General features: G+C 41.8%; 1 protein-coding gene across 1 annotated transcript; it reads left to right on the forward strand.

Annotated features, from left to right (window-relative positions):
- Positions 1-2,557: 2,557 nt before the first annotated feature.
- On the forward strand, positions 2,558-5,036 carry insm1a (insulinoma-associated 1a). Its single transcript, XM_061243510.1, has one exon. It carries the CDS (start codon positions 2,682-2,684, stop codon positions 4,104-4,106), a length of 1,425 nt encoding a protein of 474 aa, XP_061099494.1. The 5' UTR covers positions 2,558-2,681; the 3' UTR covers positions 4,107-5,036.
- Positions 5,037-25,431: the final 20,395 nt, after the last annotated feature.

A 25,431-nucleotide genomic window follows, 5' to 3' on the forward strand; every position in this document is an offset into this window, starting at 1 on the left:
TATCATTGTTATGGGTCATTACTTGCGGTGAGAGCCTTCAAAATTTGGTTTTATTTAACCCATTATCAGTCCACTGTATACAGCTGTTGATTTACTGAGGCCATTTGTCTTGCTCTGTTGTCCCACCTTTTATCCAAAACTGCGAGTTTTGAAGAGAAAGCGTTGGCAATAAACCACAGTGTTTACAGCTGATTGGTCTAACGCCAGGCCTGAACCTTTCGGTTGATAGGCTTGTATTGTGTAAGGTGCGTTGCATTTCAGAGTAACTGCACGCCACGCAGATAACACACAGATGAAAGCAGGCAGTGTGTACATTAGAGTGGTAAGGGAGGGGTGGGGAGCGAGAGGCGGGGGGCAGCTGTATGCTAATGAGCAGCGAATCTTCGGTGGGGCTTTGCACTGCAGCACGCGCCACTGAACAAACACGAACACGCGCCTCTGAAATACTACCAGTCAAACTCGGCGGTAGAACTGTGCAGAGAAATGAGAGTTAATTGTGTTTAACTTCTAAAATCACTAGACAATACAAGATATTATTTCTCTGTGGTGTTACGTAATTTAAAAGGTCATTTTATTTGTAGTAACACGCCATACCTGAAGTGTAATTAGATGCGCGCGTGTGTGTTTATCGGTGTCCGTCCGCGCGCGCGCGCGCGGAACAGTGAATATGCTGAAAGGAGAAAGGACATATCCTTTGGTTCTGAATTATCTTGCTTGGTCATACAGCAGCTTTATGCTAATACAGAGAACAATAAGAGATGATAACCGGGTTTTCAAGTGTCTTGAAAAGATAGCCTCGTCAATTCCAACGCGCTATTGAACGTGTTTCCAATGAAATTGCAAAGGTCGTCAGCGTATAGGCTCCATCATCAGCTCCACACAAACCAGTTATTTAATAGCGCTTGCTATGAGGTACATGCTAGTATATCTTCAATTTAGATAGTTGGATTAATTAATTAATTTTTTTATAAACAGCCCAAGTCAACATTTAAAACTAAGAGTTTAGTGGCGGAATAGCTTAGGCTATTACACAGACTTAGTATGTGACTGAATAAATGTTGTTGTTAATCTACTTCTGCCTTGAATTTGACAATTTACCATTTGCCTTGTTTGATCACAATAGAAAGGTTCAGGGTTATGCATGTGATCATTGTAAATAGATATTCCCCAGTTTCATTAGTGCAATGTAAAAATTAGACTTGCTCAATGTGTCAACTTTTAAATGTGGACAGGTTTTGTTTCCCTTTGTGACCCATAGCTACAATAGCCTACCTATGAGCAAATAAAACATTACATAAGGTTTACCACATTAAAAATAATTAAATAAATAAATAAATATGCTGTGTTGTCTTCTCTACCCTATGTAATGTCAAAATGCACGAGGAAAAGTCAAAGACAATTTCCACGAGGAAAAAAGTAGGCTAATTCAATAATATTCTAAAATATATTGATCATTATTTGCTAAAAAGTGGACATACTAAGTATCCGAGGAAAACCAGTAGGCCTATTAGAAAATAAAACCTAAAAAGCTGGTTAAACATAAAATACTCTTATCCACCCCTTATCATGCACTATTTAGTTCAGGGAAATCGTGTGGCTTTAATGGAGAGATAATTGTTGAATGGCCTTTTTGGATGGCCTGCTTTGTTCGAAGCAGTGATTACACTCAGCACGCGTCTATATTTTGACCAGATTTCCTGCGAGTCCTATATTTCACCGTGGTCAATTTCCTTTTCAAACGCAAACGAGTTACAGCTTGGACAAGCATGGCTATTGTGATGTTAAACAATGCGTCCTAATAATTATTTATGTATGCGTACGATGACTGATTTATAACTGCAGGGTTAAACTGCCAAACCAGACGCATCTTTCTATCGCCTACCTTATTATACTAATCTGTTTGTGGGTATGATTTAAAAGTTTGCAATAATACGCCAAACCACGGAGACTATATATTTTTTTAAATGTATGTTTCAATGGATGTTTAGAAATTAAATATAGCCTATTTGTTTGGTTTTTAACTGGATAAAATAAAATTTGGTTCGATTTGATCGCCGTTATAGTAAAGACATAATTCGGTTCAGTCAGCGTTTAACATATTTGCTTCTGTGTCCATTTGATAGGCACACTGTAGCCTCCATTTTTATTTTAAATTCTGATGATCGTTGTAGTGACTGACATTTCCTTTAGACAGAACATTGACCCCCCCCCTCCCTCCTCCAAAAAAAGCGAAGGAGACACACAAAGCCGTGGCACGTGCGCATTTGTATAGAAACCCACCAGACCGTAAAAAGGAGGAGTGTCCAGGCTTCTGCCTTCATCAGGGATAGCTGCATAAACCCTCAGTAATATAATAAACCACATGTACATCTGCCAGGCAATCACGAAATCCTGCATTTCCCCTCGAAATCCAAGTCCTTCCCACTCGCTAATCCACAGGGAACTCGGTTCAATCTGATTGGTCGGGGATGTGGCAACAAGGGGCGAGAACAATAGCATCATTTCTACTTAAAAACAGTGCAGCTATGCCTTGAAGACGAAAACATTTCACGAAGAGGACGAATGGTAAAGGAGAAAACGCTGTGAATCAAAGTTTGTGGTCCATCCGAAATCTCCTAAGGCTGGATTTTATTTAAACCTCCAACGATCGATTTTAAGTGCCTTATTCGCTATCTGCAAGGATGCCAAAAGGTTTTCTGGTAAAAAGAAACAAAAAAGCGACACCTGTGTCTTACAGGATTCGCTCTGAAGAAGAAGGTCAGGAACAGATTCAAGAGTTTCCTAATCAAAATGAAGCATCGCCTCCCGCTTCTCCCTTATCCATCTCTAAATACAATGGAGGAGCATCACCAAATAATGAGGCAGACACTGCAATCCCGAGGCAGGATGCTAAACCAGTTCAATTTGGCATTCCGGAGGCAGTGTACCAAGCGCTCTACAGCCCCACCCGGCCCGTCAGCAAAGAACATGGGAGGACGTATTTTGAGAGACATTTCAATCTTGGCTCACCCATTTCTGCTGAGTCTTTTCCGACACCTGCCGCGCAGACGAATTTGGATCAACTTTTGTTTGCTCCAGTGGATTTGAAAATAGGTACTAGCAACAGCAACCGGAACGGCACCACCAGCACCATACCGCCCGCTGCAATCAGGAACGCAACCAAAAGGCCGTTTTCCGACCCTGAACGCAAGGGCAAGCCTGTATCAAAGAAACCCAAAGCTATCAGGAAACTTCATTTTGAAGATGAGGTCACCACTTCCCCAGTGCTTGGCCTGAGAATAAAAGAAGCACCGATAGATCAAAAACCGAGGCAACCGTCAACAGGAGGTAACAAGCCTTTAGGGGAATTCATCTGTCAGTTGTGCAGGGAAGAATACGGCGACCCATTCGCTTTAGCTCAGCACAAATGCTCCAGAATAGTTAGGGTTGAATACAGGTGCCCCGAGTGTGACAAGGTTTTTAGCTGCCCAGCTAACCTAGCCTCTCACAGGCGCTGGCACAAACCCAGACCCCCAAGCGCAACTGCGATGACGGCTACGCAAGTTACCAAAGCTGACGTCGTTAATGTGTATTCTGGCGATAAGTCTATGTCACAGGATTTCAAGGACGTTAGATCCGAAGTCGGGAGTGACAGGGACACACCCAGTCCCGGATCATCCGACTCGGGGTCAGAAGATGGTTTGTACGATTGCCACCTTTGCAGAAAGAAATTTAAACGCCAGGCGTACCTGAGAAAGCACCTTCTGGGACACAATGCCTCGCAGAATAAAACGCACGATGAAGTTATTTCTCCATCTGTGCAAAATGCGGAAAACGGGGAGACACCCAAAGAGGTACTTTCTTCAGACGAAAGCCAAAGCCCATCTCCTCTTAATTTAAGTTCCACTGAGTGCCATCTGTGCCCTGTTTGTGGAGAAAACTTCACCAGCAGGGTGAACCAGGAGAGACACCTCCGCCTCCTGCACTCCTCCCAGGTTTTCCCCTGCAAATATTGCCCCGCCACGTTCTACAGCTCGCCGGGACTTACGCGGCACATCAACAAATGTCACCCCTCTGAAAACAGGCAAGTCATCCTCCTTCAAATGCCCGTCCGACCAGCTTGCTAAACTACGAGAAAAAGTCGTGCCTTCCCGTTGAAAAAAAAAAAATGTATCATGAAGGGATCTCTTTCCATCACACCGAGGTCACGTCGTTGGCATGGCGATGCAAGACCTGTCTCCTTCGAACTATACAATGGACGATGAAATGTATGGAAATGTATGGGACTATAACTTTAATGATATATTTTCAAATTCATCTTAGTTTATCAAAAGAAAACAAAACGGTAGACTATCTGAAATATTTTTCTAGGACCTCTGCACAAGTGATAATGTAATAGCTTCTAGACCTAAGAGAGGGATACTGTAGTTGTTTTTAAATGTATCTTAATTCACAGGCTGTGAACTGTCCACCCACTTCAGCTTTATTATAGCTTGTGAATCGATTGGCATTGGATTTTAGCTTTGCCTTTAAACAACAGACACTTCTTTAAACTTGCCCCTCTAGTGTAGCCATAAATGCCTTGAATTAGAATGTTTCTTACATCAGTACCCCCCGGCTATGTAACTGCCTTAAAAAGTGAAATTTGAAGTAATGATTGATGATTATTTATTATTTATCTTGAACGACTTAGGGTATATATTATATGATTGTTATTTTTAATACCGCAATATATGTGACTTCATGATTATTTATTTATTTATTTATTCACACTGTTGTATGTAATTTATTAATCTGCGTGGTCGGTCATTTTGACATTCTACATGCCGTAGCCAAATGTTTCCTTTGTCGAATGTATCTGTTTCATTGCCCTCCAGCATTTTGAGGATGGTGCACACATGTAATACAATCGATACAGATCTTGTAAAACATAGCTCTTAGATGCAATCCTTTTCTAAAAACAAGTTATTTTCTTAAACTTTAGCTTTTTATAGCGCTTCAGTCGTATGTTTCAATCGTGTTTGTTAAGTCAAATAAATAAACAAAATAAAATGAAACAGGTTTCTTCCTTTGTAAGAGTAATTTGCAGTCGTGGTCTGTATTATTTGAAACCGGGTGTTGATATGTTGACATTTGTGTAAAAAAAACAAAAAAAACACTAAATGTGTACGGAATTGCTGCGCTAATTTTGATCTGCCAAAGCACTGACATAGAAACCATAACACATTTCCTGAAAATGTCCTACAGACATTTGGGTTATATTCACATGAGTTGCAGACTGGTTTTGTAGCCTACATCTGAAGTAAATTCTGCTAGAAAAATAATAATATTAATTTCTACAGTATCCTATTTTTTCTTTTTCTTATTGATTGTTTATTATGTTTTCCGAACAGAGTCATACGTTTTAATATCATGTCATGTAACTTGCATAACTTAACAAGCAAAATAATCTCACTTTCACAATTTAGATGAACACCGCTTTTGTTACAGTATCCATTGGCTGCATGTACCTTGATCGGTGATTTGTCTGAGTTGATTACGGAGACATGGTTGGGACCACCACGGAATTCATGGGAAACGAATTCCATAATTGGTATAATTGATTATCTTTAATGTTTTAACGTGCATTAAACTGAAAAATGAAAGAAATAAACAACTCAGTTATAAATACGGTGGCTCTTTCGGAACAATCGAAGACTTTATAACTAATTTTGTGTCGAAAATCTATAAAATCTATAAGTAATTATGTTTTTGTAGTTGATTACATCCTCGCGCTCATCGCCATTGTCAATATCATCGGCTGCGTGGTGGAAGGAGACGCTTTTTCCCGGGGTCCATTATCGTCAGCGCATCTCCAAACATTGTGGAACACAGCAGGGGGACAGATGGGAGGGGGCTAGGGTTACCCCCTGTTGCTCCTGGATCTCTGGCTAAAACTGAATCAACACCACCATCCCCTCACCTCACTAATGTATCCAGCGGGGAGCATTATGGCTGCGTGCCAGAGAGAGCAGACTTGAGCCTTTGAGATGTGAATGATTCAAGTCAGCACCAAAACGCTGCGTATGATAAAATAATTCATGTAAATGCAATAGAGTTTCAACAACATTCAACTACTAAATTAGTTTTTTATTTAAAAAAATATATTTTGGTGGTAGAGGAATTAATAGTCTATAGGCTACATAACCTTTAAACTTACATTTTCCTGTTAATTGAATTTTCACAAGTAAAATGGCTGATGTGCTATTAAACGAAGATGGCAGTTTCAATAATTTATTTCTTAATGGAGATTAAGCTACAGGAAGGGTCTATTATGCATATTAGGTTAGGAAACCACTGCAGCGTGCATATATTCTGAAAGTGAAGGTGATATTTCTGAGTTATCGAAGAAGAATGAAAATGCTTAGGTTAAACAAAGTACAAATTATATGATAAATGTCATGCTTTTTATGGAAAATGATTTGTGGAAGGAGTGATTGAGTGATGGACAAGCTAGTCTACAATGTTTTATGAATTATAAATCATAAACAGCCTGTTAATACTAAGCATAACTATTGAGAATTTACGCTTATCTTCCATATCGTATAGTTATAAGGTAGGCATTACGTTTTGGTGTTAAATATATTGTATGTTATATACTGCAATATAAGCATAACTTCTCAATACCTATGCTTAGTTTTATAATTCATTTTAACAGTCTGTGGTGAGCTTTTTGGACTCTGAGCAAAGCACCTGTGTGCCCCAATTGATTCCATAACCACCTACATTCACTGTTAGATACTGATCTGTGCTCCTACAAGAACAGTGCTTTTACTATTGCCAGACACTGTCCACTAACTGCTGTACTTGCTTCAAGAACCGTACGCTCGCTGTAGCCCACAAACACTGCTCTTCTGCTATGCCTGGAAATCCACAGTACTGTCTCCAAACCTCAACAGACATTATTCTCAGTGAACTCTCACACTACTGTGTGTCTTTGCAAACACTGCACTCCTCATTGCACTGTCAGTATGGCCAGGCAAATGCTATACTCTCACGACTCTCGAACAAACCGTACTCGCTGTAGCTCCTGCTTATGAACAGAACGTTATAATTGTAAACAATTAAGCAAATCATTCCTGCTGTTTTCTAATGAATTGGGTGTTCCCTTGAAGCAAAAAAAATCTGCCGCAGTTGATTTTGAACGGATGTGAAAATGTTATATTTCATCAACAGATTGAAAGCCAAACATGCAAAGCACTAATGAAGAACTAATGATATCGCTCAATTTATTAATTTATTTTCATTTTTGTACAGATTTTGGATATTGTAAATGTTTTAATTGTATACCGTTTCTAAATTGATCATTCACAAATATGTAGTATACTGTAGTTTCCTTTGAGTGTTACATAAGCTCTAAATTGCCTCAATAATAAGGTGTTTAGGCACTGTTGATGAGTTAATTTCACCTGCTGAATGGAAATCTGGTGGAAAACAGGAGAGAAAACCACATAAATTAATGAGTACATCCACCTTAAGAGAGCAGTGTCATCATGTTAATGATGCATGAGTGACATTCTTCTGATACAATATTCATTTAGAATATTTTATGATACATTTTCCAGTCATTTTCTTTTCAGCATGTGAACATTGTAGCACCTACTGCAGCATATTACAATAATACAATAATACATTCCAGCACAAGTTAATTGCATCCTGTGTACTCTTACAAACATGGGCAATTCCCAAGAGAGGGTGACAGTTACACACACATAAACAAACCAAAAACCTTTGCCAGGCAACATTCACATCAGTGACTACAGTCAACAAGCATTTTCTGGTGGAAAATACTCATTGGCACGTTTGTCAAATACATTTTAAAGGCCAGCTATCCCTCCCTCCAGCTCTCGCTCTGTACCGGCCAGGGCCTCCAGTTCAGACATGTTCTATGCGCTTTGTCAAGGTGCCATCTGTTTGCCTTTCTTTCTGAAGTGTCTCAAGTTCCTGCACCGAAAAGAAACATGACAGATGGTCTGAGGAGCATGCATTCAGCTGAGAGGACGCGAGCTCTCCCGATTTCCACGCAAAGGGCGAAAACAATCGAACCAGGAAGTGTCCTGAACGGCTGGGAGGCATATGGAAGGACAGGGGTGAGAGACCGGGGGTTGGGCCACGCCCTAACACCTCTCCCCTGCTATCTCCCGCCACTTCTCTTTGCTCACATTCCGCAAACCGCCCGTGCTCCGCGCATTCCATCACTCAAACTTTCCTCCTGCCCCGCTCGCCGTCCCCAGCTAGCCCCGCCTCCCCCCGCCACTCCCTGTTTGACGGACGGCGAGGGAGCAGCTGCAGAGCGGGGCCGAGATAACCGCAGCAGATAAAGGTTCCGCTGACAAATATTACTGCAGCTCCATATGGAGGTAGCCTTGGCGTGAAGCCATTAAGGCCAACCTCCTCACGCTGCCAAAGTTACACACAGATAGAGAGAAGTAGAAAAATACTGAGAGAGAGAGGAGACATGCTTGGAGCGTGGAGGCACTCGCCACCAGATAGACAAACATGTTATCTACGTACATAAATGTATTGTGGTTGTGGCTACGTTTCAAAAGCAGCTGTTACATATTGTGCTGTATACCAAATTACATATCTTACTTCTTTGAAATGCTTTCCATCCAATATTTAAAAACAACTATAGTGAGAACTAATGGAAATTGGACAATAAAGGAATGCTTTGTAGAAAAATGAACTGAAGCAAAAACCTAAAACAGGGCACTCTGGACCGGGTAGGCAAATATATTGTCAACATAAATGTATTGTGGTTGTGGTTACGTGTCAAAAGCAGTTGTTATATATTGTGCTGCATGACATACTGTACCTCACAGTACTATACTTATCTGTGACACTTTACATCCAGTTAAGAACAGGTGTGAACTGTTTTGTTGTGATTACACATGGAAATTGGTAAATAAAGAAATGCTTTCTAGAAAAATGAACTGAAGCAAATAGATGGAATTCCAGTTCCCTGCCATACCATGGCCTTCACCTCTGTGAACTTCTGTTTGGAGGTAAAGAATAGAGAGTAAGGGAAGAGAGAGAGAGTGGCAGTCTGGGAGGCTGTGGATAGGTCCTGCAGTGAACGTCTCCCAATATCCTGGTGTAGCCCCATGTGTGTAGTGGGATGCCTAAGCAGTCTGTCTGCCTGCCAACCAAAGCCACCGCCCCCCCCTTCTGAGTCTATTGACAGGATGTGTCCCAGACACTTGCTGTGCTGGCCCTGCACAACCCCCCCAAGCGCATCAGTGTCCTCTGCCCCTAACACCACAATGCTCCCTGAATGTGGATGCGTTAAACAGTAAATCTCACCTCAGAACCATAAAATTACTTATTCTATTTCCTGATTTCAATGAGCTATCCTTTTGGAAATAAAGTGTCTGTCGAGGTAAATTTCCCAAATGTACCCTGAAAGTACAGTAATGTTCTCTTTTGGTACAACTTTTGGTACAACGTTAGAAAAGGTACAAATTATTCATATATTGTTGGCTAGGGGTGCAATTTTATGTACAGTGAACTCCATAATTATTGCCATTGGCATTGATATGGTAAATGGTTGGCATATATATAGCGCCTTTATCCAAAGCGCTGTACAATTGATGCTTCTCATTCACCCATTCATATACACACTCACACACCGACGGCGATTGGCTGCCATGCAAGGCACCGACCAGCTCATCAGGAGCATTTGGGGGTTAGGTGATTTGCTCAGGGACACTTCAACACAGCCCGGGCGGGGGATCGAACCGGCAACCTTCCAATTGCCAGACGACTGCTCTTACTGCCTGAACCATGTCGCCCCATTTGATAAATAAAAGTACTGTAAATTAAAAAATAATAGCTATTGACATAAGTTTATTTTCCAACTTGGAATCGACCAAAGTCTTTATTATTGGAACCCCTGGTTTAATACTTGCAAACACCCTTGGCAAAGATGACTGCCATGAGTCTTTTCCTATCATTTGTGATAAGGTTAGAGAACACATTTGGATGGGCTTTTGACCATTCCTCCATGCACAACTTGCCATCGATATCATTTTCATGGGCTTTAAGTCTGGAGACTAAGATAGCCATTGCAGAATATGCCATTTCTGTGTGGATTCTGATGTATGCTCTCAGAGGCTACCTGATTTTCTGCCAAGATTTCACTTTGTTGAATTCATTGTGCCATTGATCTTAAATAGTGGTCCTGGACCAACGGCAGCAAAACATCTCCAAAACATCAATGATTCACCACCATATTTAACCATAGGTATGAGGTCCTCTCCTAGTATGCATTTCATTTTGCTGCCAAACATGTTGATGGTGTTTATGGCCGCAATGTAAAATGTTGGTCTCAGTTGACCATAGCACTCTCTTCCAGTCATAATTCGAGTGAGGTTTGGCAAACTCGAGATGCTTGGTTTTGTTTACTGTACTCAGTAAGGGCTGTCTTCTTGGCAATTTATTTTTTGGTTTGCTGGTATGAAGGTACCATTGTATGTTTTTTTTTTTTTTGACTTGGTGACCAAAGACACAACCAATTCTTAAACTGTGATCCTTGGGTTACTTATGGTCTCTCTTGCCATCTTCCTTACCATCCGTGGGGATAATATGCACTTGCATCCTCTTTCTGGCAGGCTTGCAACCTTTCCATATGTTTTACACCTTTTTATTATGGTATAGTGGTATGTTTAACTGTTAATAGATTTTTATGTACCCATTACCCAACTTGTGATGGTCAATTACCTGTTGTGATGGTGTCTTCTGAATTGACAGGCATTTCCCATGCTGACGGTTGACAAAGGGATTTTGCATGTTTGTTACCTCATTTTTATACTCTAGTGGGACAGGAAGTGATGGAATGGCAATATAGTTCCTTTAGACTGAGTTTAACTAAATTAAAGTACTTTTATTTGATTTTATTCACAATAATTGCCAATCATTTTGGCATTGAAACCTAGGACTAAATGCATTTCAAATAAAAGTAGTTTTCCACTGTGTTTGAACATAAAATATAGATGATTATCCACATTGCTTATTATATACAGCCTTTTTCCTCCACATTCGTAACATTTTGTTACAGGTAAGAGGTTGTTTTGTGGTTGCACAGTATACAAGTAAATTTTACGTTCCCCTGAATATTTGATTAAATAATTGAATGTTTTCCTTATATTGCCGTGATAAATATAGCAATGACTAAAGCACAATAAAAGGTGCCATAACACAGTGATTTAGTGTTGGTACACAGCAGCAGGTGGGTTACTAGGCAAGTCACTTCAACTGTACACGCAGAGTATTTTCAAATAATTTAACCAACTGGCCATGCTTTACAGATGTAATGTTTGTTCAGAGTGCTCAGCACACACACACACGCACACACACACACACACACACTTATACACACAACAAACGAAATGCATGCTGCTTGCATCCGTCGAGTCTGCGATATAGCAGACAAACAAACAGTGAGACTCACACCTGCCCTGTTCCTGCAAACTCCTCACAAGCTCCTCCAGGTTCCTATCACTCACATTTTCTTTCTTTTGTCCTCTCTTCTCTCCCCCTCCTCTCCCCTAAGCCCCGCTCCCCCCCGACAGGTCCCCAAAAGCAAAACAAAATTGGCCGGCTGACTGGAGAGTGCCTCTCAGCGCGTGCCTCCCCTTATCTTTGCCATTTCAAGATTGCTCTACTCCACGCTTAGACAAAGCCAAAACGAAAAAAAAGGAAATGGCCTTTCATTCATTCCCATTGGCTCCTTGCAGCAATTCAAACAGACCTTAAGACACTTTCGGTGGGGCAGGTGTTAGTGTCAGATTTTGCCCAAGGCTAATAGGCAGACCATGACAAAAGGAAAATAAAGACATTTTTTAAAATAAATTCAGGTACTTACAAAAGCAGAACATATCGATAATCTAAACCTGAATTGTTATTTAGCTAGCTTTAAATGTCACCCTTGTTTTGACTTGTTTAAACTTTTTAAGTGATTATACTAAGCATACAAAGACGCCCAATGACATTTTCAAGCAGTTGCAGCCTTAAGCAGAAGGCTAGTGAAAAAAAGGGATAAGATTAGCCAGAGGTGGTTGTCAGCAGCACATGTGACAAGTAAAGGGCATACCGTTATCAATTAGTGTAATCAGACCTTTTACACAGTGTCACCCACTAGAACAGAAGCACAATAGACCGTGATTTAAAACATGGCAACAACACCTGCCCAAGTGACCCTAAAAGATAGTGTGTCACCTGGTGTTGTTTGTGTGCGTATGTGCGTGTATGTGCGTGTAAATGTGTGCCTGTGTGTGTGTGCATGTGTGCCTGTGTCTGTGTGTGTGTGTGTGTTCTGGACATGAAACCCAACCAATGTATAAATTCATGAGTGTGTGGCCACTCACTTGATTAGAGCACCAAGGGTGAATTGAGCACGAGGCCATTGTGTGCTCCCATATCCTGTGGCACATGTCCGTTTTCAAAACCCAAACAGTTTTTGTGGGGGGGGGGGGGGGGGGCAGCTGATTCCAAACCCACAGCATACAAAAGACCAAGACCCCCTCCACGCTAGCCCCAACAATACTCTGGCCATAATGCTTGTAAATCTATTCAAAGACCAAGAGTCCAAGATAATAACAAGCTGTTAGAAATGAATTCCCAATGAAGCAAAAGAGACTGTTCACAATAAATCTTGATTATGTTATGAACATTGGGATAGATTGGGATAGCTGGTTTTGCGGTTCAAAGCAATTCCCCATTTCGGGAGGATAAACACTTTTTATTTTTTTCTGTGGCCTACATCAATGATGTACAACACACACACATACACACACAGACACGCACAAAGAGGATAAATAAATGCCACAACTCTTAATTACAAGCCTGTCTAATTTCTTTCGCTCCTTCTGTCCCTGGACTGTTTAGTATTCTGGTTAGTGAAAGGTCAATAGAGGCCAGTGCTGTATTTCTCAATGTCTCTCCAGGAAACATACGCATAATTATGCAAATGTAGCAGGCACCCCTCTGCTTCTGACAGCCTGCTTATCTGGTCTGCCTTCTGCAAACTGCTACTCTGAAGATCTACACCCGCTCTCTCTCTCTTTCTCTCTCTCTCTCTCTCTCTCGCTCTCTCTCTCTCTCTCTCTCTGTCTCACACACTCACAGAATGCCACAATGCCATGAGATGGTGAGATTTTGGAGTTTGATTGTATTCGGCATATGCACTCAGTGAACATTTATTTGTGTTACTGTCACCTTCCTGTCAACTTTGAACAGTCTGGCCCTTCTCCTCTGAAATCATTCTCTGCAAACTCTAGAGAAGCAAGCTCTGTTGTGCGTTTCTGAGATACTCAGACCACCCAGTCTGACACCAAAAATCATTCCACAGTCTAAGTCACTTAGATCATATTTCTTCCCCATTCTGAGATTTTGTTTGACAAACAGCTGAACCTTCTGGCCACGTCTGCATGCTTTTTATGCATTTAGTTGCTGCCACATGATTGGCTGATTAAATATTTGCATTAACAAGCTGGTTTACAGGTCTACCCAATAAATTGATCACTGAATGTATATTGACCTTGTGCCAACTTGTTTTATACCAAATGTTTGTTGGGACACTACAACTCAGTGCACACTAGGAGAAGTGCAGAGGGGCTGGAGTGCATACAGTGCATCATGGGAAGGACCATGCTACAGACAGTCAGGGGCAACTTCACAGTAACGTGTCAATCAGAACAGACACACAGTCATCCACTATCGTTCGCTATTGTTATACCACCACTTAAAACATAATTTCCATTTTGAAAAAATATTAATGTGTGAAGCATAATAGATTTTAAACAGACCATTTATTATTCCGTAATATTTTAGATTAATATTCAATTAATAAAAGCTTCATAATCCAGCCACAGTAGAACACGTTCAGGACTATTACCCTGCTGAGAAAGGAAAGATGCTAATGACATTAATAATTTATTAGATATTAAAACAAAATCCTGATGTTGAATTGATCTTGGAAGACTGCTTTGAGCATATGAGCTGCTCTATGTTTGGCTCCTGGGGGAACTGATGAGGATGAATAAGGTTTCTCTGTTTTCTTTTCCGATAACTGAGCTCTAATTCTACTTTACTTCGACCTGCCAAACACAAAGTACTGCAAACCTACTGTGCCTTCCAGTGAACCTTCCTATCACACACAAACATACACACGTTACCAGGAACAGTGTGTCAATCTCCCAGCACCTGCAGGATGGGGTGGTTACTGTGGGATGGAAATACCTAATAAAGTGCGAGAGAGAGAGAGAGAGAGAGAGAGAGAGAGAGAGAGAGAGAGAGATGGTGGAAGGTTAGATCTAACTATTCCTCAGTTTCAGCACATGGGGACTGGGGACATAGTGAAGAAAGGGTGCCAAAACTCCCTGAAGTAAGTGAGATTTTCTTTTTATAAATCTGTCAACGTGACAAATTACAGTGCTTTTGACCATAACATCTTACACATTGACAGGTCAAAAAGGCTGGAAACGAATACCATGGTTAAGTTCTAATTAACTTTTTCAGGATCCGTGTAGTCACTGCATACACACTATATAGTACTTTGAGCATTGGTCACAAAGACTCATATTCTGTTGAAATGGACAAAAACTTTGAGAAAGGTACATTTCACCTTTGCTCTTTGTTTGAATTTGCACATAATTACTCAATAAGTACAATATACAGATAGAATTGGTGAAAAAGAAAGAGTTGGCTTAGTTAAACCGGAAACACTAGAATAAGGTTACATGAATTGGCATGAATTAATGTAGTTGTTAACTATCTAACTACCGAAAAGTAAAGCTGTTCAGCTTTGTTTACGTATTTGTACATCATTAATACATGCTAACCACCAAATTAGTTCATTAATTCATATTGTAAAGAGAAAACCAGCTAATGGTATCTATTAATGATTTACTAATTATATGTTTATCCTATGGTTTGCTAATGTATAAATAATCATATAACTAATACATTATTTAGGAGTTAATAATACATTAACTAATGAAAAGTTAATTTTTTGCTTAATTAATGCATTTGTAAATCATTAATATATGTTTGCAACTACATTAGTTAATGTGTTAATTCATGTGACCTTATTGTAAAGTGTCACCATTAAACCAAATGGAAATGCTGTGCTGTGTTAAAGTGGCCCTTTTCTTACAGGCTCAGTTCTGATCCAGTGTTAACATAAGGTAAGGTAATAGGAAGAACAGATCATTCAGCCCAGCAATGCTCGCCTTGTCCTACCCCTAAGTGTACCTACTGCCTAATTTGCCTAAAAGCTAAATAGAATCTAATACAGTATCAAGCACTAGGGGGTTTAATTCTCCCTCCTATCCACACTCCACTGGACAAGGGACATGATTTGGGAAGGGCCACAGAGAGCTTGCGAGCGTCTCTGCTCGCCCTCGTCTGTTCCGGGCTGTTCCGGGCTGAACTCCCGACGACTCCGCCTAATGAATAGCCCCGCCGTCCTCCGGAGCAGAGAGAGGCGCAGCCATTTCCCGCGGGGACCCTCCGGTGCCATTCCGGTCTCGTTGGGGAAGCTCGCTCGCGTCCCGGGGGTCGTCGCCGGTTGCCAAGGCCCTCTGACTCGGCGAACGAAGCCGCGAGCCGCTGGCTGTGTCTGTCATCGGCAGGCTGTCAGGCCTGAGAGGGGCCGTCTGGCAAACAGGCGCGGCCTCGGCGAGGCAGCACGTGCTGGCACAGCAGGGGCCGGGGGGGCGGTGGGCCGGGGAGGGGGGGGGGGGGGGAGCGGAGGCAGGCGTGACAAATCGCTGAAAGGGGGCCCGGCTGAACCGGAGGGACGACTCGCACCTGAACCCGGGGAGCGGGCTGGCACGGACCCGCGCTCGGTCCGCCGTCCGCTTACAACCGGGCCGGGGACGGCGGTCACGCTCTGGCTAACACCTCCCCGCTGTGTGACGAGGAAAGGGCCTGCTGCACTCCACACACCGCCGCACAATGCTGAATACCGCCGGCTGCAAAACAGAGCGCGTCATTAGCGTTCGGGTAAACACGGCACGGAGGAGACGACGTTAAGGGCCTGGCAAAGCGTTGCCCAATCTCTTGACCTCGCAATGAGACAGCTTTCTCCAAAACATATCACAATAGGGCGTGCACTATGCCTGATTTTACTGAGAAACTAGCTAGATGATAAACTAGCCTCTAAACTCCACCAATATATCTGATAAAACATGTAGGGGTAAAAAAAAAGTTGAGGAGACTTCTGGTGAAATAAACATTAAAATGTAATATCAATAATAACAGGTGCAAATGCGTGAAATACAGTAGAATCTAAATGTTATTGAAATTGTCCTAGAGCTATATTTTTCAATATAAAAAAATGTGCATCAACAAATATAAAACACGCTGCTAGAACACATTTCTTGACTCATTACTGCATATCTACAGAAGATGAGCAGCCCCTTATGTAACACTTTTTATTACCAAGGTCGCTGCAACCTTGCGGAAGCTTTGTTATCTCCCCGCTCCGAGATTCGCTGTCTCAGTCAGAATACCAAAAGAACATCACCGTCTCTGCCATGGCAACATGGGTAACAGGTCATCTCAAGGTAGTGGGTTATTCAAAGAGAGAGAGGAGTGTTATTGTTCTCAGCGCCTCTTATTCCTCAACAACTGCGCACACACAAACATGATTCCATTGAATTGTGAATTTCTCTGTGCTTGTCGTGTTGGAGGCTTCGGCCTTGCAACCCCCGAGACGAGAAACGACAGTGAACAAAGAGAACCGGCAAGATCCCGAGTGGGTCCGGAGAGCCATATGGTCATCCGTTATCTGAAATGCAGATGACTCTTTGCCCGCCTGTCATTGAGATTCCTTGAACAAATATTGACTCCAGCTGGGGGTTTCCGTTATTCCTCTGAAACCACATTGCCCCTACCCCCACCCTCACCACGACACACCCCCCACCCCCCCTTCTGCCATTTCCTGTGTCACCCACACCCCTGCCTGAACCAGTCTACTGACTGTTAAACAAGAGGGAAGTGCTGCTGATGGCAAGTAAAGCCCCAAAGGGTCTGTTGGTCCTTGTGCTGCAATCTCCTCCCCTTGGCTTCTGGTTACTGTGCGACCATTGGCAGGCTTTTCCCAGCTGGAGTTTTTTCTTTTTGTCTTTTCCTTGTTGGTTTTTCACCCAGGTACTGTAAAGGGGAAGGGGCAGATGGCTAAATGCATCATATTTTCCTCCACAGATGGTGGCAGATTTATACCATGATAACAAAGGGGGAATGTAGGCACACCTTCTGATTCCATTACTTGAGCATGGTCCCTGAAGTATGTCAAATATAGGAGTTAGCATTATTATAATAAATGTTATTATAAAACATTATTCCTAGCTTTTGTTGGTAATGTAAAGCATGGAGGCCTTACTATTTTAGCCAGAATATAACTGAAACAGCTTTGCTTGTTTATTATGATTTTTGATGAGATTTTGTGCACACCAGCTGAAATTGCAAATATAAATATTTACATGTTAAGAGGTTGCTAAAAAAACTGCTTTATGTCACTGTTTTCAGTTACACACATGATACATAAATTGCAAGTTCAAGCATTTGCCATTTAAGTAAAACCTTAAATTTTTCATTTTCCAAAATGTGATACTACACCAACTAACTCACTAACCTCCTTCAACTGTTTTGATTTCTTTCACCATCTTGATTGCATCAGACTGTGACACTTCGATCCAATGAGTCAGCTAAATGAAAAGCCCGCCACTAAACCATGTCATGTCCCTGAAGCAATTGATTTAAAATTTTCTAGGCAAGAACATAGAAAATGGAAGCAGTCGAAATGTCCATTCACTCACTGATTCCACTGCTTTTCACAGCACTGTTTTACACACTGGAGATAATGACAGCCATTTTTAAAATGCACTTCTGTAAAAGGAAGGATGACACTGGCATTCTATGCCTGATTCGTGGGTCACCAGGACAAAGTCAAAAATGAATGAGAATAATGAAAAAGGGATAGCGCGGCTATCTTTGTGTCGTAATATGGCAAGTACTTAAATGGTTGCCCCTGGAGACGTTGCCAAGAGGCCCCCATCACCAAACATTCAACTGTACAGCTGCTTGAGCTCTTGACATCACAGCCATTGATATGTTAATGAGCTTCTTTTGAAAATGCATTATGGGATACTTACTTATTTATCTGACACGGACAGTGCACAACTTTCAGTGCCGATGTAAGTGCATCTAGTGTATTATACCTGAATTTGCTCACAGGCTCATTTCAGAGTCCCTGAAATGAAATAGGATATTAAATGATCTTATAAGACTTAATTTGCACAATGGCTGTAGGGGAGGATATAATATACATGAAAAATCTATGGTGAAAATCACAGCTCATTCCAATGTGAACACTTATAGCTGGAGTGTCCACTTATGCACACTGTATGTGAACTATATTGTGTAACTAGAAGCTTATAGGCATGATTTCTTGGATATGCTCTGCTGCTACAGTATAAACATTGCTGTAGACTTCATATGAATTGCTTTCATATGCATCTTGTTGTATAACCGGATAATATAAAAACATTTAAAATATTAAAGTTACCCTAGACATAAGCATAGCATATAGGTACAGGGGAGAGATCCTGCAAAAAAAAAGTACTTGCGATGCTTGGGTAGGCACAATGGTAGCTAGGCATATTTGTAAATGAAACACAATGATTTCAGGTAATTTCAGTTATTTTCACAGCAATTACCTGTCCCTGAACTTGGGATGGAGAAAGAACTGACAACGCTGCAACAGAGAGGGCAGAGTAGGGGTGCACTCAGCCCACTCTCCAGCGAAGGTCAGCTCATTAACCTCTGCCAATCAGGTTGACCTTGCGATAGACCGCAAGGCAGCGTGCCGCGGCCTCTCTCGCTCGCACAGCGAAGGTAACGGCCTTGTGAAATCGCAGGCAATCACGAGTTTTAAAACCTGCACGCGCGCCGCTCATGCCCGTCTCCCTGCGTAAACTACGTCCCCCGAAAGCCGTTAGGGGCTCTGTAAAACTCTAATTGACTTCATCAGCTTCCAGGTCTTAACGAGGTGCTAAAAATGATTTGTACCGACGATCACGCTGAGGTGCCTTTAGTGCGAAAGCCGGGTCTCGTGTTATGTCTGGTGGTATGCAGTGAGCAATCATCTACGGGTCTTCTTAACGGTAATGTACCAAACACAGAGGGACCCAACCCACTGAGCTGCGATAAAATCAAACATATCTCGGCCTGGAGTGAGTTATTTTCAGGAGGAAGTAAATTACAATGGAAGTCAATGGAAAGCAATCTCCATGTTGTAGTGAGACTGTAGTCCAAACGGGGATGATAATGGATATGAATCGAAAAAAAATAATGTAAATATATGAACATATTACATTAATGGCATTTGGCAGACGCTCTTATCCAGAGCGACGTACAGTTGATTAGACTAAGCAGGAGACAATCCTCCCCTGGAGAAATGCAGGGTTAGGGGCCTTGCTCAAGGGTCCAACGGCTGTGCGTATCTTATTGTGGCTACACCGGGATTCGAACCACCAATGTTGCAGGTCCCAGTGATGTACCTTAACCACTACGCTACAGGCTGCCCAAGTATAATTATGAACATTCAAGTTCAATATGGGCATCAAGTAAGTTAAACCATGATACTGAGAAATAGCCGTTAATTGTGTAACACATTGTGACAGCATGAACATAGTTATTCAATTTCTGTAAGGTAATTTCTTGAACAAATGTCAGACCTACTTGAAATTAAATCACTGTACAGATAGTGTCATATGAACTATTAATAATCGACTATTTAAAATAGTTTACAATACGTTTGAATCTTTTGCTAGATGCTCATATTCAGATTGATAAACAGTAGTGAAGAACATCAATATGACTAATTTAGTTTAAAATTAGCACACTTTGTGTTGTGACAAGGTTAGACAAAATCCCATTTAAAAGGAATGCTACTGTAATGTAATGCTAAAAACTGAGAAAACATCAATCATTCTACAACTCACAGCATTATTTCAGTGTAGAAGTCATACGCATGAATTTTTCACAAATAATAAACCCTTAATCAGAGGGAAAATGTTAATGGTCGGAATATAGGACTTTCATAGGTGACCATGGAAGCTAGGCCTCTCTCACAGGGTTCATATGCATTTATGCATGAAGTCAATTTACGAAAAACTCTTTCATAATTTTTTATTCTGAATTCCCTTCCCTTATTATATCATATTTTTTAAATATTAATTACACATAACATGGACAACATGTGGCTTGTTGCAGGAACTAGAACCATAAGCATGGACTAGAAAAAGCCGTTATTGATAGACAATATCAGAGATACCTGTTGTAGCGCTTCAGTGAATTTGCCTGGAATAGGAGTAGGCAGTGTTGACTTATTAATAGAGAGACAGGTCCTCTAGGAGACAAGGGTAATAATGGTTCTTTCCAAACTCACCTGTGTAGCACAAGCTCCCTAGAGCTCTGGGCTCCTATTAGACTGTCTTCTTGATGATGAGGGACAAAGAGAGGCCTTGATTGGACACAATTAGGACACAATTAGACAGGACACAATTAGAATGTTTCCGTAAGCTCAATCTTTAGCAATTTCTCGATAGGTAAGGGGTGAGGGGAAGCAGAGGGGAAGAGCAGTAGGGGAAAGTAGGGGAAAAGATAGAGAGAAAGATCACAGGGCTGAGATTTAGAAAGAAAGAAAGTCAATTAGACTAAGAGCGAGTGAGAGTAATGGTGCTGTTCAGTACCCTTTGTACAACCCGATATAACAACAATGTAAGAGCACTGCAATGAAGAAGCCACAAGGCGAGGACAGACAAATTGACCGTTGGGATGTGCTCGCTTTGTGCTGTGTGATGCAATTCCATGTTTCGTTTCATATCAAGGAAAAAATACAAACTTTTCCCCTTGAATATATGGTAGCGAAAGGTTCTGTGTACGGACTGTTTTCTTTTTTGCCTATTTCATGTTGCGCCTGTGGCCGACACGGATTAAATGTGCACACAAAACAGCTTTTCCTCATTTCATGTTTTTGCAAGAGCTAACAAATGGTTAAAGCCAGGAGGCTCATTCAGAATGTGTGCTCAACATGAGGAATGACATTATGTCTGCCTCTACAGCAGGCCCAGGGGAGTCCAGAAACAGTAAAAACACAGTTGTCCGCTCTCAGAGTAAGGGGAGGAAGCTACCCAGTGACTTCATCATCACAATGCCGGCACCTGAAGACGGAAGCCGCTCCCAGGGTTCAAAGGGCCGCTGCTGGCGTGGTGTCCCTGCCGGAACAATCCGGTCATTAAGATCAGCCACGAAGGGTGGGGGTGGGGATGTCTTCTCCGGGAGCGGGTCCAAGGCTCTTGGGGTCACTGTCTCTGTGATAAGGTCTGAGGGGATCTGTTCTGTCTGCTGAGCAGATGGTTTTACACCCCGTCTGCCGTCCAGAGCCCCCACGCGTTTGGCCCAGGCCGCTGGTGGATGGAGGGCATCCAGATGACCAGGCCAATGCGGCCTTGATCCTGGCTCCAGGCCTGTGCCCCTTCCAGCATAACTCATCCAAGCAGGTCTACAAATAAATTAATCAGCGCCGCAAATAAATGGCGCCAGAAATACACCGACGGAAGCGTGTCCATCACAAAGGGGTTTCCAGCGGTCACAGGACGGTGTTTAGCAGTACAGGACCACAGGTGCCTACTTTATGACTCCTGCCATCGTCAAGAGGCCACCTCCCTGTGAATTTTAACAAGCTCCCCAATATAAAAGCTCTCTTTCAAGAACTGGTCACTTGCCTACTGCTGGCTTAAACTCGTATGTGTAACACATTTGGTAAACAATTAACTGACTGAGATTAAAATGTAGGCAGTGGCCGCACATGAATTTAGAGAACATTTTGGTGAAATTATGCTTTCCAAGTGGGACGTGTCATGTTTTACACAGGAATTTCCTTTGTGCCTGGTCGAGGCCTGTTTAAAATGATGCACAGCTTGCTACTGGTTCATAGCAAAATGGAGGATTATTATTGCAGAGGCACTCTGCATAAGTAATGTATTATATTTTAAGTGTACAAGGGTAGTTTTAGGATGGAGAGGATAGATCTGAAAACATATAACAATTGTGGAGGAGAAACATGACAAGAAAGCAGAGATAATCGACAAGGCTCCTAAAAAACGTAAAAATGCATGTTTAGCTTGATGCGCCCAGCCATTGAGACGTGCTCCAGCTATCTTTCCATGGCCATTTTCTACTTCTGCAGCTTGAACTTTGACCTGCAATAGAGCTGAGGCCAGACCCTGCCAAAATCTGGAACATGGGCTGAAATAGAGCTGTTCCTGGTTTTACTTTGTCCAGTTATCAGGCAAACTCAGTAATCCTGCTTTGTGGAACAGGGCCCAAGTTGCTAGGCAGCTATGCCTATAGTTCTTCGTTTAGTTTTTACGTTAAAACATCTCATTATGTAAGAACATAAAGCTTTGTCTTCTTCACTGCTAGCTGCTTCTTTTATTTCTTTCTTTCCATTCAAGGCCTGGAAGGGTACAATTTAGGACACAGAAATAACCTGGGAACAAAGGCCTCATTCGTCAGCAATGGAACAGAATGAGAAGAGGGAGAGACAGAAAAGGAAGGGTTTTCACAACTACAAAAACAATCCAGTTAGCGCAACAGAGTGAGGTAGCAATCAGGTGTAGTATAGTGAAGTGAATGATTAATGGATATGTAACAGAATGCATACGTGTGTGTCTGTGTGTGTGTATGTTTGCATGCATGCGTGTGTGGGGGGGGGGATCGTTGGTAACTTGGGTATCTCCTTTGGTTATGTGTGAAGGAATGTGGAACATGCTTCACACACCACAGTCCAACATCTCTCCTGCAAGATATCAATGCTGAGTTGAGAACAAAACCAAGTAAAACATCACTTTTTCTTTATATAAATCAAGTATACATCATTGCTTGCACCATTCCAAAAGAATTGCATGAGCAATACTGAATGTGGGCCATTCAGACAGACATACCGTCCATAATGTATCATTAGATGCTTAATACAAACAGCTGTGAGTGGCTGATAGATAGATATTAGAAAGCTAAATTAATAGCCAGAGTAGGCAGATAGGGGGAGATATAAGTGGTCATTTCACTCACAGGGAATATCACATCCGTACAAGGGGCAGTGAAGTATTTTTTCCTCAGTTAAAATGTTCTGAGTAGACTCCAAAGCTGAAGGGTGATGAGTATCTCTTATATTATGCTCTTGGACTGTAGAACTACTGAAGGCAGAGGGAACATGTTATCCGAAGTGCTCACTGTAATTTAGCTGCTTATACAGAAGAGCTTCCACTCCTTAGTTGACATTCCCACCAGAGAAAGCATATGGAGAGTGCTCATTCTTTTGGCTGACGAGTATGTAATATTTGGGGAAAGGTTCTAATGCTAATGATTTGCAAGGGCCCAGAGACTCTGAAGTGCACTCAGTACTGTATCTTGACAGCAGCTTAGAGTAATTTGGAAAGACAGAGGTAGCACACACATCTTAAAAATATGCAGGTAAATGGGAGTGATTCTAAAGGTCCAGTGATGCCAGTGGCTCCATCATTTAAAGCAGGTGGTGACATGTTAAGGTGACCCTTTTCAATGCATTTCTCTGACGTACCGTTGTGCTAGCATAAAACAAAAACCTGTACCAACAATGGCCCTTTCTGCCTAAGATTAGATTCCCTTGAAGTAGACATATTGAGATTCCACTCAATAGTTTAAAGTCTTTTACCTATTCTCCAATGAGTCAAATTATCGTAATTCATTATTAGTGGGGTTGTGAAGCAACAAATTATTGTTATCTGAACGTTTTATTTATTATTCAATTATTATTCCATTATATTTGTCCGCTTACTCCTCCCACAGCTTTCAACCTATTGACACCAAACCACTTGGAAAATGTCCGGCTTGGTTCCAAATGGTGTAATTGTTCATGGCTTTTTGATATTCCCATTAATTTCTGAGATATTTAGGGTTTTCCAGGGAAAAATGTTGCATAGGAATGAATGGAGGAATGTTCAGTTTCTACAGTGGTGAGTTAGAATTTTTTTTTTTGACATGTTGTTTAAACTGCCATTACTCTCTCAATTTTTACACAACATACATATATTATACATCAAAATGTTCATATACACTCAGTTTATCAGGCACGGCTTGTAAATGGAAATATTTAAACACCATAGTATTTGCAGTAGTAGCAATAGGCCACCAATTTGCCACAATCACACTTCACATTTTCTTGAGAAAATGCACATCTTTAGTTACTACTACTATTTTGCTACTACTAAAAATAAAAATAAAAATAATAAAAATACAATTATTATTTTAATCATCATCATCAACATCTTCATCATCATCATCATCATCATCATCATAATCACAACCATAGTCAGCATGTACATTTACTTATGTTGATTTGAAAACCCCTGTGTCTGGTAAGGTGTGGGAGAATGTGTCTTTGTTCTTGCAGCCTGTAAGCAGACATGTAGGGGAAGATTTCCCTCTTGAAGCCTGGAGCCAGGCTGGAGTGGGTGAGACTCAGCAGGCTGCACCAGCCCTACCTGGAATGGAATGGTAGGATGGATGGCATTGAAGGGGTGGAGAGGAGGGGGGGGGGGGGTTGGGGCTTTGTGGCTGGGGCTTGGGCAGAGAAGAAAGAAAATGGACTTCTGTGTCGGTAACAGCTTTTTAATCCTACCCCCAAGCTATGCTGTGCACTCAAGCGGGCTATTACACGGCAACAATTAGGGGGCCAGAGCCCAGCACCTGGTCCTCCCCATTTGAGGCCTTCAGTGGCAGCTGACTGTCCGATCTCCCCGCCAGGTGGTCCCACTTCAATCACATTAGCTAGTCATTCTAGGGTTAATAAAGAGCCCGGCCTCCCCCAGTCTGTCCGCGTGGAGCCTGTTCACTCTCCGCAGACAGTATGTCTTTTATGGGTCCGGAGACAATGTACTTTAAAACTCGTTAAAATTAAGATCTCTCCATTCAGCCAGATGATTAAACTATGGGCTGGGCTCCTTGGAATCCGGCTAATGTTCAGCGCCTTCCCAGTTAGTGGCCTATTTGTACAGAAAGCAGCGGATTATAAAAGGCCTTTTCAGAGACGCACAAAACAGATGGAGGAAGACTGAAATGAGACTGGCAGAATATATGCCTCCTTTTCTGACAATATGGGGAGATGGGATTTCAGCAAAGGCTAGAAACAGAAAAACAAGTGGGTGTAGCAGAGGCAGCCCCCAGGATGTCTGCTCTGTTCTTTTTGTCAGCTATTTACTGCCAAGCTAAGAGATCTGAGCAAATAACATGAATTAAAATAACAATGCATATAGATTTGCACATAAATCTGCCAGGAATCTAATCAATGGTAATTAGTGCCTA

This window comes from Conger conger, chromosome 5, assembly GCF_963514075.1.
Source record: "Conger conger chromosome 5, fConCon1.1, whole genome shotgun sequence".
In the NCBI taxonomy this organism is placed as follows: domain Eukaryota; kingdom Metazoa; phylum Chordata; class Actinopteri; order Anguilliformes; family Congridae; genus Conger; species Conger conger.

Coding starts and splice junctions, on each gene's coding strand:
- insm1a (XM_061243510.1), top strand. CDS start 2,682: ATGCCAAAAGGTTTTCTGGTAAAAAGAAACAAAAAAGCGACACCTGTG.